This window comes from Sciurus vulgaris (genome assembly GCF_902686455.1).
Source record: "Sciurus vulgaris genome assembly, chromosome: 3".
In the NCBI taxonomy this organism is placed as follows: domain Eukaryota; kingdom Metazoa; phylum Chordata; class Mammalia; order Rodentia; family Sciuridae; genus Sciurus; species Sciurus vulgaris.
This window is the reverse complement of record NC_136463.1, coordinates 176,490,364-176,506,873: the sequence shown is the minus strand read 5'-3', so window position 1 is coordinate 176,506,873 and position 16,510 is coordinate 176,490,364. Positions and strand designations below refer to the sequence as shown.

The following is a 16,510-nucleotide window of genomic DNA, read 5'->3' as shown; positions in this document are numbered from 1 at the left end:
TTTTTTCTCCCCTGTTGTTGGCAGAGTTCATTGCAACAGATATCACTCATCTATACCTGTTTAGTTCAGTCTAATTCAGTGAAAAAAAATTTGTCGTGAATCAGGAGAAATTCAGCATGGCATGTATTATTGGTATTGTGATTTGAGTGGCAGCCCACTGACACTAAGAGAACAATTTATCTACCTGAATTGGACTAGACATCACTAATGCGCACAGCAGATTGATTGTACGACTTCAGTGGACGTATTCTTTATTAATGAGATTCAGTATGATTTGCTAAAAAGGCTTTTACTGGGCAGTCATTTTCTCTCCCCCTCCCCCATTTCTCTTTATCCCATTTAATCTGTTGAACAATGTACCATTTTGAAAATGTGTTTCCCTGCTTTGTTTTTATCTGAAATACTTAGGCTTTTTAAATAACTGTGGGCACATAGAACAGAACAAATACATTAAAAACTAAAGATTGAAATTGAAACCAATTATAAAGGAAACGGAAAAAAGGAATTAAAATCCTACCATGTTATTAAGAAGGAAGAAAGTAAAATTACATGAAAAAGAAGAAACAATCTAATAACAATATTTGACATTTGAAAAAACTACTTTCTGGAAATGAGTATTTTTGTATGAACTGGTGTTATATATCATGGCATGCTCTTCTAAACAAAATACTATCTTTTTATTGATCTAGTTGGATCTGCTGGGGTTTGAGAACTTTGAATAGGACTCAGGAAAAATCAGCAGAGAAATCATGAACTGCACCTCTCTTAGCTCTGCTTCATCATCCAGAGGCTTCTAGACACGAGAGAGTAATTTACACTGATTAAGATCTTTTCCTCAAACACCTTAAAGGAAACATGAGTATGAATTATTTCAGATTCTGGTCTCACGTAGAATAAAAATCTCCCACTGTAGGATTTTTAGCCTGGAATAGGAGGAGGATAAAAGGACTGTCATCCCCTTTCTCCTGAGTGAAGTGTCTTTACTTGCTCTGATCACTGTAGATATTTCCCTTTATCATTTTTAAAAATTTCTCCATTATAGTTCATTATTTTTTGTAAATCACAAAATGCCATCTCTCCCCTAAATAGGATAAAGTACTAACTGTTGGGGGGAAAAAAAAAAGTTCTCTTCATAATGACATAGAAAACAACTTGCTTGAAAAGTGATTCCCCCTCTTGTTTGGTCATTTATCTCCAGAACAAGTACTATTGCAATTGTGTTTTATAAACAGGCTTGCAAACAGTTCTTGAAATCTGACAGTGAGCATCCTAGGGAGTTAAGCATTCCTTCAGGACAATTCCTAAAAACTCAAGCTTCTCCATTCATGTGTGGTTCCTTTTCTTAAAGAGGTGAACATGTCACAGTTACGAACAAGAAGTTGTGAGCAGAGAGAGCTGTTTCCCCAGACACAGGGCAGTGGAGACCACCATGGGGCCAGCCTCCCCGGCATCCTCAAACCAAGTCAAAGGGCAACCTGCAATAGCGATTATAGTGAGACTTGGAGAACATTTTGCTCTCTAAAAGGGAAATTAAATGACAAAACATCAAGAAAAAGAGAATTTGAAATTTTAACTCCTGTAAATACCATGGATCTACCACTGGAATCCATTATTTATGTCTCTCATCAGCTATAGGCTAAATGATATAGCAATTTTACAGAAACAATATATTTCCATAAAGTGCAAATTTAACAGTTCATGTGCCAAGAGGCTAAACTTTCAAGGTAATTCCCTTAAAATATTTGGAAATTTATTAGCAGATTATATTTGCATTGTGAGTACACACACAGGCTACGCCAGCTTAACGGTTCCCTTGAAAGCCATCATTAGTGCACTGAATGAGCTCACCACAATCTGCACTGACAAATGTTTCAAAACCTACTATGTGCAAAAAACAGCTCCTCTGCTCTTGGAAGCTGATTTAATAATTAAGATATAAAACTATTGATTACTGCATCCTTTGGAATCTATGCATATGCCAAAAGTTTCCTCCTGTCATTTTAAATATTTTGGGAAAGAAGGACAAAACATGTTTACAAGAAGATGAAACGAAATGATAAAGTAAAATGTAAGTCATAGCTGGGGGCTGGGGACTGGAGTCATCAGCAAATGCTCCAAGCAATCTATCCCTTTTCCACGTTGGTTTTTACTGTAGGTGGAGCAGGACCCTTCCAAACATGGTGCTCCATGTCATTATTAATGACATTGTGTAATGAAAATTAAGGTAAGAGTCAGAAAAGCCATAACAGTAATAATAATAATAGTGCTAAGAATAGTGGCAATCATCAACTCTAAACAGCTTCCCCCACTGGTTTCTCCACAGTTTCATGTCAGATCTGTTCCCTCTTCTAACAGCTGAACAAAATGAACATGGTTTCTTCCAACAAAAACAAAAGAGTGACATTTAAGAGTTAAGGAAATTTTGATAAATATCACTAAAGCCAGCAAGTGAAGAAACTAACCCTCTCTTGAACTCAGACACCGGAATCTCCTTGCTCCTAAACTCTGTTGCCCTCTATCCACATCCCACAGTCCACGTTCAATTCTTACAACATGTTTACCAAAATACCTTCCAAGTGAAAAAGTGTCCCGTGAGAATCAATTAGCTAACTAATTATTCATGTCTCCATCATTGCAGAGAGGTCCTAAGTCAAAATGACCAATGCTAACAATAGCTGAATCTGCCTGTTTCACAGCAATTTCCCTTTTTGAAAATGTCAGACCTGTGTAGGCCGACTTGTCTCTTACCTGGTTTCTTAAATTCGAGGAGGACTGTAAGCTTGGCCCTGAATTAGAAAGCCCCCAAGTGTGTGGATCACGTAGCTCTTAGAGTCAAGATCTCTGATTCTACTAACTGCACAAAACAGAGGCCTGCAGGCAAATTGTTCATTTGCTCTGGTGAATCCAGACACTTACCCTCCATTTGCTGTTCAATGGATATAAAGTTTTGGTTGTTCACTATGAAAAGTTGTAGAGATCTGCTGTACAACACTGTATCCACCCTTAATAATACTGTAGCATATATTTAAACATTTATAAGAGGGCATATTTCATGTTCATTTTTCTTATTGCAATAAAAATCTCTCCTCAAACGTGAACATAAAGAACGTTTGTGTGTAACTTTTAGAGTTTTATGAGTATTTCAAATTTCTGTTAAAACTCTCAATTTCATACCTACGACTTGTCAAAAAAGAACCAGAAAGTTCTAACAGGTATTTTAAATCATAAGAAACTTAATAAACATTTCAAAATTAATATGTGTAAAACCTTTCCCCAAACCTACTTCTCTGCTCTCTTTTCCATCTCAGTTAGTGGAAGTGCCAGCCTTTAATGTGACTCTCTTACCCTGTGTCTAATCTGTCACCAAATTCTGCAAATTCTACCCTTAAAATATATCTCCATTCCCACCACATCCAGCACTGGTTACGCAGGTCCGAGCCTGAGTTTCCCTCAGCTCAATTGTTTTCATCGCTCCCACAGCTTGATCCTCCTCAGAGTTATCCCAATTTCTCCCTGAGGTAAAGCCAAAATCCCGTCCGGGACTTCCACGCCCTGCAAGACCAACTCACATTGCCTGTGGCCTGAGCCAAGACCCACCTCATTCAGCTTCACCTGTTTGGCTCTGTTGCAGCCACAATAATGTCCTTGACCCTCCTTCAACACACCAGCAATGATCCTACCCAGGACCATGATCTCTTGACCGTCCTTCTTCCCAGAAACCTGTTACCCCAGGCAGCTGCATGGCTTCTTCCACTACATATTTCAGGTCTTCACTCAAATGTAACTTCCTCCTTGAGCCTTTCCATGAGCAAACTTCTCCAAATTTGCATCTTTCCATGACCCTGATCCCCAATTCCCTGCTTTGGCTTTCTGCATAGAATTTATCACATTCTAACTGATTGACTTGTTCTTTGTCTGTTTTCCCCAGCTTCTGCCCCCGTCGCCATCACAACACTGTAAATCTCTTGGCAGGCAAGCACTTTTTTACTGTTAGGTCACTGCTTTAACCTGGGCACCTGGAACAATGCCTGGCATAAAATAGATGCTCAGTAAATGCTTAATAAAATTTCACATAAAAATGAAATAGCTGTGTGACACATATAAACAACAGCCTGAAAGAAAATTAAAAGTCTCCTTGGTGATGTTCTTCATTCAATGCTGAATCACTTCATTTCTTATTCAAACATCAGAATATGCTAAGTGGTATACTTAGCCTCAAATCAAAGACTAAAATGCAATTTACTAATTAAAATAATGGATTTTAAATGCTGGGCTTTTTTACTTTTTTTTTTTTTAAATCTTCCTTGTACATTTTATTCTAAGTGATTTTCTTTCTTTTTTTTTTTAAGTGATTTTTTTTCCCTCTGCTTCCTAGCAGGTTAGTTATATTCATATTCTAGCATGGATATGAATATTCTGTTATTTATTGCCTAGTATGAACATTACTGAGAATAACTTTTAACTGGAGGCATGTCTTTCAAGCAGAGATTCATCTTTTTGAGGGGAGTTTGATTTGCCTTCTACAGCTCATGATTAAAATTAATTTCAAGGCAACCCATACATTTATAATAGAGACATTTTCTTCAGGCTACCTCACAGTTGGACAGAGGCTTGGAGCAATTTTATTAGCATGCTCGGCATCTACTTTAGCAGCTTCAATAGTTACATTAAACATGTTCTCCCAGAGATACTGCACTTTCAGTCACAAAAAAGAAATATCCCCTGACTCATAGCCTTGATCCTTGATGGTTTCTTTTCCTTATCTGTTTTGGCAAATATTTTTAAAAGGCCATGATTAATTAAAACATTGAGAATATCCTCCAATAACCTAACCAACCAAAGAAACAGTGGTAGAACAAAAGGCAATGGCCAGAGAATAGGTAACCATCTCTAAATATTTAACAGTAATGCTAAAAGAAAGATTACCTTAGCGTATCCAATAGGTTTCTTCTAAATCATTCAGTTGTCGCAGGGCTGGATATTTGGAAGGTTCACTTTTTCAGAGTTCAGTTCTCATGCTAACTGGCCCACATACAACTGTATTCTGAAAAACCCTCCTCTTGCCAACATCTGTCTATTTATTTCAGATGTCATACAGGCACTTTGCTTCTTAAAATTTAAAGTAAGTGCTAGGTCCAGGGTGTAACTAAAGTTCAAATAACCAGCATTAAAAAGAGCTCTGGAAAAGGTATGTGCCCAGAGACCCGGAGAGGCTGCCTTAAAGTTCCTCATGCTGCCCTAATCTGTCCTGGCAGGTGACTGAACCAGAAGTCAAGGATCACCACTGTTACAAACATACGCATAAGGTAAACTGTAAGTTGATGAGTTCTGAAGTTCAGATTAATCATCTTATGGCAGTTAGTGACCTCTACTGAAAGCAAAAGACCAGCAAGAGAGACATCATGTTTGTCTGGAAGTGTAACAGTATTATTCACTTTCACCACCAGCACTAAAGATATATATAAATAAAGTCATTACGAATCGGTTTTGCAAATATGGTTTCCGGCTCAAAAAAGAACAATCAGAGAGGGACAAACAAAGCAAGTTATTCAATTATCTCTTCTTATCATATGATTCTATGCATAAGCACCTCCCATGCCTTTGGTACTATGACCAAAATTCCTCCCATGCCTGAATATACTGTTTAGCTTTGACAAAGACAATCCGGATGCACAATTTTAACATAAAAACAAGCAAAGCAGCTTGTGGCCCTCTGAAATGATTAATAGAAAAGTGATTTGAATTAATCACAAACATAAGAGGAAGCCAAAATTAGAGAGGGTTATTAAGATACTGTCTGCTGTTAATCTCGCCCCTTATCAACACATTAACCTTGTTTTCTCTGCCTGAGCACTAAGTCCTACAGCAAAATTAGGTCAGAAACTCACATCAGATCAGATCAGCAGAATCATTGCGTGCAGCCAGACCCTGAGGAGCTACAGCTTGGAGTTTACTTCTGGATGGTGTGGCTCAGGGCTTTTCCCTGTGTTTCTCTGAGCACAGGACCTGGGGCACTGCACAGGACTTCCTGCACTCTAAGCCTCACTGACCCATATTTCGAGTATTTGAGCCCTGTGCTTCTGAACCTTTGTTCATTTAACTGTCTTCAACCACCTGTGCAATGATGCTTCAATACCCCTTTTCATATACAAATAGGGCGCTTCATTTTTTCTACATGTCGCCAAGGAAAACAAACCCAATGAGATGAGCTATTTGTGAACAAAGTAGCAATTTGAGCTGCACCCAGTGGGCACATCATTCACTAAAAAGCACTTCGATAAGTGGTCCCTATTTCCATAGTCTTCTGCCACCAATCACGGTATGATTCTGAAACTGTACATATCTAAAATTTATGTTACAGTTAATATTTCTTCAAGAGCTCTTTTTGTAATTATGTGTTTCAGGGTAAAGAAATCATCTAAAATAACAACCGATTCACTACTTGGTCACAACCATTTGCTTATGGGGAAGCAACGTGTTAACAAAAGAAAGGCACATCTTTTTATTTTTTCCTGATGATCCAAAGGATGAACTTTGGTGTCTTTTGGTTCTCTCTGCATAACAGAATTCTGAAACCCTCAAATATAAATAACTTTCAAATACATCTACTAATAGGAAATTGCATGTGTTTTTAAAAAGAAGCTGTAAGTAATCTAATTCTATTTCTGACTGTCACTTTTAAAGAGGAAATATAACCTCAGATAGATCCCTTGAGGGCATCCACAGGGAATAGAGACGTTGCTAATCAGCCTAAGTAGTCCTTTGTGTCAAAACCACTTTGCTGAAGTCTAGAGCTGTCTTCCAGACTCGCAATGTTTGGGGAAATTTCACTAATGTAGCATTTGCATTATTAGAAAAAAAACATCCAGCCCCCATCTTATAATAAAATTATGTCAGAAAGATATGTACTGGGAACATATTTTAGTTTAAGGAATATTTGCTTGTGTCCAAAATACTATGAACAATAACAAAATTAGATGGTACAGGGGCTAATTTCAGAATTCAGAAATAAAAATATATATATATTTGAAGGGAATCCTGAACCCTAATTGTACTTTGGGTACGTAGGATATAGGATGATCTTTCTTTTTTTGGTGGGGTAGGGGTACTGGGGATTGAACTCAGGGGCACGCAACCACTGAGCCATATCCCAGCCCTATTTTGTGTTTTATTTAGAGACAGGGTCTCACTGAGTTGCTTAGCACCTCCCTTTTGCTGAGGCTGGATTGAACTCAGGGGCACTCAACCACTGAGCCATATCCCAGCCCTATTTTGTGTTTTATTTAGAGACAGGGTCTCACTGAGTTGCTTAGCACCTCCCTTTTGCTGAGGCTGGCTTTGAACTCACGATCCTCCTGCTCAGTCTCCCAGGTTACAGGAACTACAGGCATGCACCACTGCACCTGACTAGTTGATTGTCCATCACCTTCAGTGTAAATCCTGACCTGATGGTCTAAACACAGGGTTGCTTGTAAATAGTGAACATCCAGGGGACCTAACAGGTACACAGAGGTCATCCTTACAGGATGGGGCCCGAGTCTGTTCTCACTGGTCACTTGCCTTCCCTGAGCCAAGTTCATGTTTCAATATACTCTCAACCCCGTTTCTTACTTTTCCCTTACTCTGACAAATAGGATTTTGTAATCCGTCTAGAATGGACTTAGTTGGAAGCTATGAGTTTTGCATGTTTGTTTCCTTATAGTTGTTTTATTTAATGAAAAATTAATCTCATTTAACAGTGCCTGCACAAAGCCATTAGGATTTTAAAAGCAGAAAAGAACCACAGAAAGAATTTTTTTTATTCCCCATTAATTTTTCTCCCTTTTAAGTCTTTCTTTCCCACCAAATGTTATTTGGGAGCTGTTAAGAAAAACACTAACAGCATCACTTTTTTATTTATTTAGTATTTATCACCAAGCAAGCTTTTTCAGTAAAATCCCACGTGAGAAATGGAAGTGAAGGTATAAGAAAGTTAATAGTGACAAGGGGCTCAAGTTAGTTTAAAAATAAGGAATTGGGCTTAGAAAGTCTAAGTGACTTAGGTCGTTGAGAAAGCGGCAGGATATTCTCTTTCTAAGAGCTCAGTGTTTTAAGCTTCCCATCTTCAGCACAAAAGGCATTTCAGCACATATGTGATCCAGAAGGTCAATCATATGAAATCCTATTTCCATTTTTTAAGCAATCCTTGGCAGTCTGCACATTTCTGGAATTGCAACTGGCATATTTCACAGAGAATTATCATCAATGCCTTTTCAAGGTCAAACATGCTTCCTCTTTAGAATTTTGGCATTTATAGCCTATATATTAAATCATAGTATTTATTTTAAAAGGTATTCAGGAGACACATTAAGTAAGTTTAATTAATTAGACTGCGTTCATTAATGCCACATTGAATTTTCTTTACTTGACATAAACTGCATGGTAAAAATATATTAAAATGCATGTTAGATTTGGTTGTGGACATTCTGCATCTGTCATCATCTCTGGAACCCCCAACACCCTATGCAACCACTGCTGCTTTAGCCTTCCTCAGAACGTACATTTCTTATTAGAAAAGTCGAGTCGTTTAAAAATGTATGTGAAGGGGGACAAAAAGATTATTATTATTTTTAAATTGTCAAAACCTCAGGACCTTGCTTGCCATGTGACTAGAATAAAACTGAATTTGAACCTTATAATAAATTCAGAGACTGGACCACCTGAGGAAATACACTGTCCCTAGGCAGTGCCAGACGCTTTGGGCCCCTCTTCCTACCATCAAGCCATGGCTTGTCTGGCTTCCTTCACTTTTCTCTAGGTAGCCCGCCCCCCATACCATGCGGGCCATATCCAGGGACATCTGCACCCTCATGCTGTACATGGGCTTTGCTTCTGGGGACAAAAAAAAAAAAAAAAGAAATCAGAGAAGTGTCAACAATTTTGGAAGTTCTACTAGTATTCTGATCCTTTCAGTAAGAATTTCAGAAAAAGATTTGGGGGAAAAAAAAAAAAAACCAGGAAGAGGTGTAGAGAGCAAGACACATACTACATCTTTCCATTCCTGGCACATGTAATGATTACAAGGACACTAATGGACTGTCCTTTGGGCCATGACTGACCTCACTCAGGACTACCTCCCATAAGTGTGCGTGTTATTCCCACCATTATCATCCAGTCTTGCCTGCTGATTGCCTTTGAGGTGAGGGCTGAGTGTGGGGCGTTCCCAGGGGTGAGGCTCACTGCTGTGGGAGAAGGCCGTGTGGCTTACTCATCCAGCAAGGCACAAAACCGGCGTGCGCCTGGGTCACCTTCCCAGCACGCTGTTTCCCAACCAGAGCTTGTCCTAAGCCTCAGGCTCCTGCTTTCCCTTCCATTCTGAAGCTGTAGCTGTCCTACACCTTTGGGAAGGCAGGCAAACAGAATCATTCTGTAATTTTGTCCTTCTGTTTCTTTTCCCACTACTTATTCTCAGATGTCCTGGTGTTCCAACACATTTGACTTCATCGTCTGGCTCCTGCTTTGAGTTCACACTGTGGCCTTAGAGGACCAGGTAGGAGGCCTTTCTAGTTTTCATTCGCTCTCCCGTATGCTCTGACCTCTGAGCAGTCCATGCTCCATCCAAGATCTCTCCCTTCCCCGCTCCTCAAGGACAGTCTCTCAGTCCATTTTCTTCCCTGAGTCACCAATGCCTCCCTTTCCCAGGGTCTCCTGTACACCAGCATGCTAGTTTTCTTGCTGCCTATGGGAACAAAATGAAAACCAAACCAAAACAAACCATATATCACATTTGCCCTGCAACTACTCTCATGGTTCTTGTTTATTTTTTACTTTGGAAGTTCTCAAAATAATTCCCTATATTTTGCTTCAATTCTCTTCATATTTTCTCAAGAAGATAATTCCAGTGGGTTTTGTCCTCCAAAGACACTGTTCCTATCAACACAGAGTTGGCAAAGGCAGCAGTGAATTCATAGGCTTCTGTGTGTTTGACCTATCAGCAAAACCTCTCTTCTCCAACCATTTTCCATTCCTCTTTGAGGCATCTTTTCCCTTTCTGGTTCTTCTGCTCCTCTCACTAACTGTAACTGCACTTCCAGGAGATTCTTCTATTGTTCCCATTAAATGAGCAAGTAGAAGCCCCAGGGAACAGTCCTAGGTCTTGCCCTCACCTCTGCCTAAGGGTAAGCACTAGTTCTCTTCCTGCTCCTGACTGCTAACCCTATAGAATATGGCCCTCACACTCATACCTCCGGCTTTGATCTCTACCATGAGTCCCAGATTCCTTATCCAGCTGCCTGTCCAGACTCTCCACTTGGGCATTTAAAAGGCTTCACACAACATTTTGAGTTGAGTTTTGTATAGGGTGAGAGATAGGGGTTTAATTTCATTTTACTGCATATGGATTTCCCAGCACCATTTGTTGAAGAATCTATCTTTTCTTCATTGTAAGTTTTTGGCACCTTTGTCTAGTATGAGGTTACTGTACTTATGTGGGTATGTCTCTGTGTCTTCTATCCGGTACCATTGATCAACCTGTCTATTTTGGTGCCAGTACCATGCCGTTTTTGTCACTATTGCTCTATAGTAGAGTTTAAGGTCTGGTATAGTGATACCTCCTGCATCACTCTTCCTGCCCAGGATTGCTTTGGCTATTCTGGGTCTTTTGTTCTTCCAGATGAATTTCATGATTGCTTTTTCTGTTTCTATGAGAAATGTCATAGGGATTTTAATTGGAATTGCATTAAATCTGTATAGTGCCTTTGGAAGTATGGCCATTTTGATAATATTAATTCTGCCTATCCAAGAACATGGGAGATCTTTCACACAATGGACCAACCAAAGCTGAGCGCCTGCTCCCCAATCATTGTCCCTAAACTGGCTCCTCTTTAAGTCTTTGCCATTTCATTAGGTGAAACATCATTGTCCAGTTTAGGCAAAATCAAAATGAAATAGAAAACAACAACAGAACCAAATCTGTAATTTCTTCCTTTTACAACTCCTACATCCATCAATCAAATAATTCAGAAGTTGCCTATATTTTGATTATTTTACGCCAACTCTACAGTTAGCATCCTTGTCTAAACCACCATCAACTCTTACCAATTAGAACATAACAAGAAAGGCGATTTCCTTCCCATTTTTCTTTTTTTTTTTCCCCCTCTATTCTCAACTGAAGACTTGTTCTTCTGTTTGGCATGGAGGCGTGATGTGGAAATAAATGTGTCCAGATCATTTGGCTCCTTTTTTCAAATCAATGTGTGTTCTGAGCTGTCTCTTTTATGCTTTTCATCATAATTATGGAAAGTATTGCTTATTAATCCAGTAGAGACCAACTCAAAGTTCACATAACTGGGTCTCCTGAACCTCACCTATGTAGTGACAGGGTTTCACCATGTTTCCATGTATACAAATTCTTGGTCTGTGTTGTCTTGGACTTTAGACTTCCTCTGCACAGTTGGTTATGCCCCTTTGAACGCATGACAGTAAACCATCTAAAAGTTAGCCATTTCCATTCTCAGTATTTACATATCTTTAGATAGAAACCTACTGAAGATTGTTAGTGAAACTGGAGTTGTTAGTATGGATAAGTATGGAACACACAGGTGCTCTGTGAATGCTAATAGAATGATTCTGCAAATAATTTCATATATGCTTATAAAAAACTAGTTGTCAAGTTATAACACCAAAATTAGGAAGCTCCAGATTGTAGAGCTGAAGTTACTTATAAGATCACCCCTTTTGTTTAGAATTTTGAAAAACTCAAAACTGAAACCAAAGTAAAATGCTCACATACAGGAGACCATTGGAAACAGTCCACAGGACAAAAATGTCCCAAGGGCATTTGGTGTACCCCAGAGAGGGTGGAAATAAAATCTAACACAGTTCCCAACAGCAAATGAATTCATTTTAAAGATTAACATGTGAAATGGTGAAAATGTTTATCACCTACATAACTGTGCCAATATTTTTTGACCTGGGAATAGAATACATTCCTGGTTTACTAGTCCACAGGAAAAATACACTCTTTCAAAACAGTCTTCCACATCACTTCTTTCTAGTGTTATTTCCAAATCTCTCTCTCTCTCTCTCTCACATAAAATTAATTTTCACAAAATATTGGAGTGCAACCTCACTCCTTACTTGGTTTCCTTATGAGCATGAATAGCACATCATTAATGTCATAATATTCACAGAGAGCAAACAAAATCTTAATGCCAGATTAGATGAAAAAAATCTACTATGAACTACCAAAATACTTTAACTGTTGTTCAGTTATGCAGCTAATTGATAGAATTATTTCCTATGTTTTAGATTTTTGCACTTAGCAAATAGATTCCACGGAAGAAGCAGGACTTCATCAAACACAACAGGTTAGTCTACAGGTGCCATTGGCCAACACAGGCTTAAAACACTGTAACATTCTCTTGAAAAACCATAACGCAACCTTCTTTTGGTGATTGTGCCCCAGGACACATTTTTTTTTTTTTTTTTTTTTTTTCTTATTTGCTTTTTGTTTCAGGGAATCAAACCCAGGGGGCACTTAACCACTGAGCTACAACCCTAGAGCTTTTTTTTTTTTTTATTTTTTATATTTTTTATTTTGAGGCAGGGTCTTGCTTAGTTTCTCAGGGTCTCGCTCAGTTGTTGAGGCTGGCTTTGCCTCAGCCTCCCAAGCCACTGGGATTTCAAAGACTGCAATCTAGCTTCATGAACTTGTAGCTGGTAGGTTTTGCACCCTGAGTATAATTCATTTGAACCAACCTGGGATACCTGGTACCAAGTAAGAGATGGAAGAGTCATAAAATTTATCACAGAGAGCACACCCTGAGGGTTCCACCTGCCTCCAGAGGCCACCAAAAGTTAATTACTGATGATATTTGGTCACATTCTAGGGAGAAGATGAACCCTATTTTAAGGTAAGAGCTGTAAACAAAGACCATTCAAGATGAGGCTTTTCATCCAACTTTAGCTATTAAAGTGGTGGTGTGTCCACTTGGGCTCTTCCCAAGAGGTCGTTGAGCAAGATCCTTTGGAGGGAACTGAATTCTTTCCCAGCCGCCCTGTACCTCCATGCGCCCAACACGCAAGCAAATAACTTGTCGCTAAGGGGAGGACCCTGTCACGGGCTGGGTGGTGCCCTGGCCGTGGTGGAACTGCCACCGTCACCCCATCTCATCAGGTCCAGCAGCTCTGAGAGCCCCTCCTTGACCAGCGGACAGCGGCACAGCCCCAGCAGCGCTCGCAGACTTCTCGAGTGCACACAGCTTAGGACACGCGGACTATATTTACCGCTTGATCGCTTCCTCCTGTCGGCGGCGCTTCTCGTTCTTCTCCTTCAGGTAGGCCAGGTTCGTTTCGTTTCTCAGCCGGTCGTTCTCCCGGGCAATGTCCGAGGCATTCTGAATCACCAGGCCGTCGTAGGCCTTCATCCCCAGATCCTCGATGTACTGCAGAAAGGAGTCCAGGGCCACCTCCTCCGGGTTAGCGCTTGTCATCTTGGAGGGTATCATGCAGAAGGACGCTTCCTGCAGGGGCAGAAGGCATCAAGCTTCAGCACGGATGGGGAGCAGAGCAAGGTGCAGTCACCCGACCGCGTCCCCAAGTCCCCCACGGTTCCAGAGGATCCATTTGGAGAAACATCTCCCTGGACATTACAATTCTCTGGAATATTTCAAGTGTTATTATTTAATGTTACCTGACTATCAAACACTCCCTCATTAGCAGGACCAAGGTCAAAATGACTGGACTAAAAGGTGAAATGAATGTGCAGCTATTGTGCATGAAGATAGCCATCTAGTTTACGTAATTAAAGTCGTGATTTCGTTTTTCAAAATGTGGGGGTTTTGTTTGTTTTTGGTTCTGGGGATCCTACCCAGGGTCATTTTACCACTGGAGTACATATCTAGTCCTTTTTAATTTTTTGAGAGAGGGCTTGTTACATTGTTGAGGCTGGCCTCAAACTTGTGATCCTCCTGCCTCAACCTCCCCAGTCACTGGGCTTACAGATGTTTGCCACAGTGGCTGGCTGAAAAAGGATTCTTATACCAATAAGACATATCAGACCCAAGTTTCATGTATTACAGTCATAAATACTTTTCTGTGCTATTTCATATAAATGATAAAGTTATTTAATAAAAAACCTTTTTGTATTATGTGTTGTTCTTGAAATTTTTTAAATAAAATCTATAAATCTGAATTATTCATACAAAACATAGCAATCAAAGACATTTATAGTATAATTTCTGTAGGACATAATCCATTTTGGGCCCCCTATTTTTCCATAATGGTCCTCAATAACTACTTCTTATTATAATTTACTTTAACTCAAATACAGTAGATCACCAGCACTTTGTTATCCTGGTCAGTTTGGTGACCCAAGCAGTGATAATTTGTTATATCACTTCTACCTGAAGGCTTAAAGAGAACCAGCAAGTGAACCCAGGGGTACTTAACCATTGAGCTCCATCCCCAGTCCTTTTAAAAAAAATACTTTTGAGATAGGGTCTCACTAAGTTGCTTAGGGTCTTGCTAAATTGCTGAAGCTGGGCTCTAACCGGTGATCCTCCTGCCTCAGCCTCCTGAGTTGCTGGGATTACAGATTTCTGAGAGGTTAAAATCACATCAAATCAAGACAAAACAAAATTTTAAACCATGGGTCTCTCAACCAGTACATACTACTCTCACCTCTAACATGATGGTTGTAGTAACTCCTACCTCCTGTTATTGTGAAGATTAAGAGGAGGACTGTGAAGAGTTTAGAATGGAGTCCAACAGCAGTGTGCAGGTAAGTTAACTCATGTCATCATGAAGGTGTGGCAGGAAGAAGGGCAACCACTAATGTTAACTGGATGTGTGTGTGTGTATGAATTGAGAGAGGGGCGGGAGAGACGGACGGACGGACGGAAGGAAGGAAGGAAGGAAGGAAGGAAGGAAGGAAGGAAGGAAGGAAGGAAGGAAAGAAGGAAAGAAGAGCAAGCAGGCTGTGGAACCAGCATACCTTGAAGAGGAGCTTTCCAAATCACTGAAGCCAGGGCTTAGAGAAACTGTGCTTTAATCGAATAAAAATAGAAGCAAAGTTAAATTAATTACATCACTGCCAGTACTCTTTTATTTTAATAAAGCTCACTGTCTTCGATTGCATATTCACTGTTATATAGAAAACTGGTGTATTTCAATCAGATTGGAAAATCAAAAGCAAAACCAATTAACAAGGGGAAAATGGTCATTGAAGAGTTTTAAATAAGCTTATGCCTTTTACTTTCTTCTAAAATCATAAAAAAAAGGTGTTTTGAAAATATCAGTCCAACTATTTAATGTAAAAGTCCCAGACTGTTTTTTTTTTTTTCTTTTCATCACAAATCATTTTAGTCTGGACTTCTTAACAAGTATAACCATGTTTTATAACCTGGATTGTAGCTATGGAAATTTCACTTCTTATCACTTCTTATCAGAGTTTATTAGCATTCCAGCTGCCAGTCAATCCGTATTTGAAGCCCATCCAGAATTTTAGGATTTCTCCACCAATCTAAAAATGTTTTAACCTGGAGACTGGCTTTGTTTATAGACTAATGATTTTTTGGCTATGTTAAAATTTTATTATACTTTGTTTTGAGCCCTAGTGGGTTAGATATGAAATGGTCTTTTAATTCCAACTATAATGTAATTGAATTGTATTTTGATATTAGTCCACCAGATTAGATGCTTAAGTGGTGGACACAGGGCAGAAGAGAAGATTACAGCTACAAATGATTGCCATTTCAGGGAGGGGTATGTGAGAAAATATTTCTCAGAGAGTTAAAGCATTACTATTATTGGAAACTCACTTCTACCCCATCTTCAACATTAGATGTGCCTGGATTTTAAAAAAAAAAAAAATCAGCATAACTGTATTGCAATTAAGTTTCCCGGAGTTAAGCAACCCAAGTCATTATTACAAGGATGCTAGCGATAATGCCTCAGGCTGGAAATGATCACTCCCACTCTACCCTCTAGCAAAACTGTATATTTCCCAGTTGCGTGAGGCATTATTATCCTAAGGTTTTTACTTTTTCCCTGAAGTTTTCCTCCAACCCAAATTACACCAGTTATTCTGATAATTTATATATTCTGATTCTTAACAAGGTTGATTGTTGACTTCTGAACATTATCTTGCTTAGTGATCTTTCAAATGATTTGGACTTTATTTTTGTTCTGAGAAAAATATTAGGTAATATTATTACAAAATAGTTATACTATGAGAAGTAATATTTTTAAATGGTGATGAAAATTTTTGAAACGAAAAGCAACCATAGCATCTAAGTAAAACTATGCAGAATGAAAATAGAATGGATGCTCATGTGACGAGTCTAGAGAAGTATTCCATTCCATTATCATTCATTTATTCAGGAAGGTGTTGGGCACCTGTTGAGAACCAGGCACTAATGAAGGCAGAACTCTGTCCTAGATGTACACACTATGGTAGAAAAGAGCCATAAATGACTGCATGTCTGTGCAATTAGGACACAGATCCAGGTGACCCTCGCTAGTTGGTCAT

The 16,510-nt window shown here is 39.2% G+C and overlaps 1 protein-coding gene across 1 annotated transcript in view; it reads right to left on the bottom strand.

Annotated features, from left to right (window-relative positions):
* Positions 1 to 16,510, bottom strand: part of NYAP2 (neuronal tyrosine-phosphorylated phosphoinositide-3-kinase adaptor 2) — a 251,203-nt gene that overhangs the window by 228,500 nt on the left and 6,193 nt on the right. Inside the window, 1 exon segment of the mRNA XM_079133635.1 lies at positions 13,267 to 13,502. Coding sequence (XP_078989761.1) covers positions 13,267 to 13,487 — 221 coding nt within the window. The 5' untranslated portion in view covers positions 13,488 to 13,502.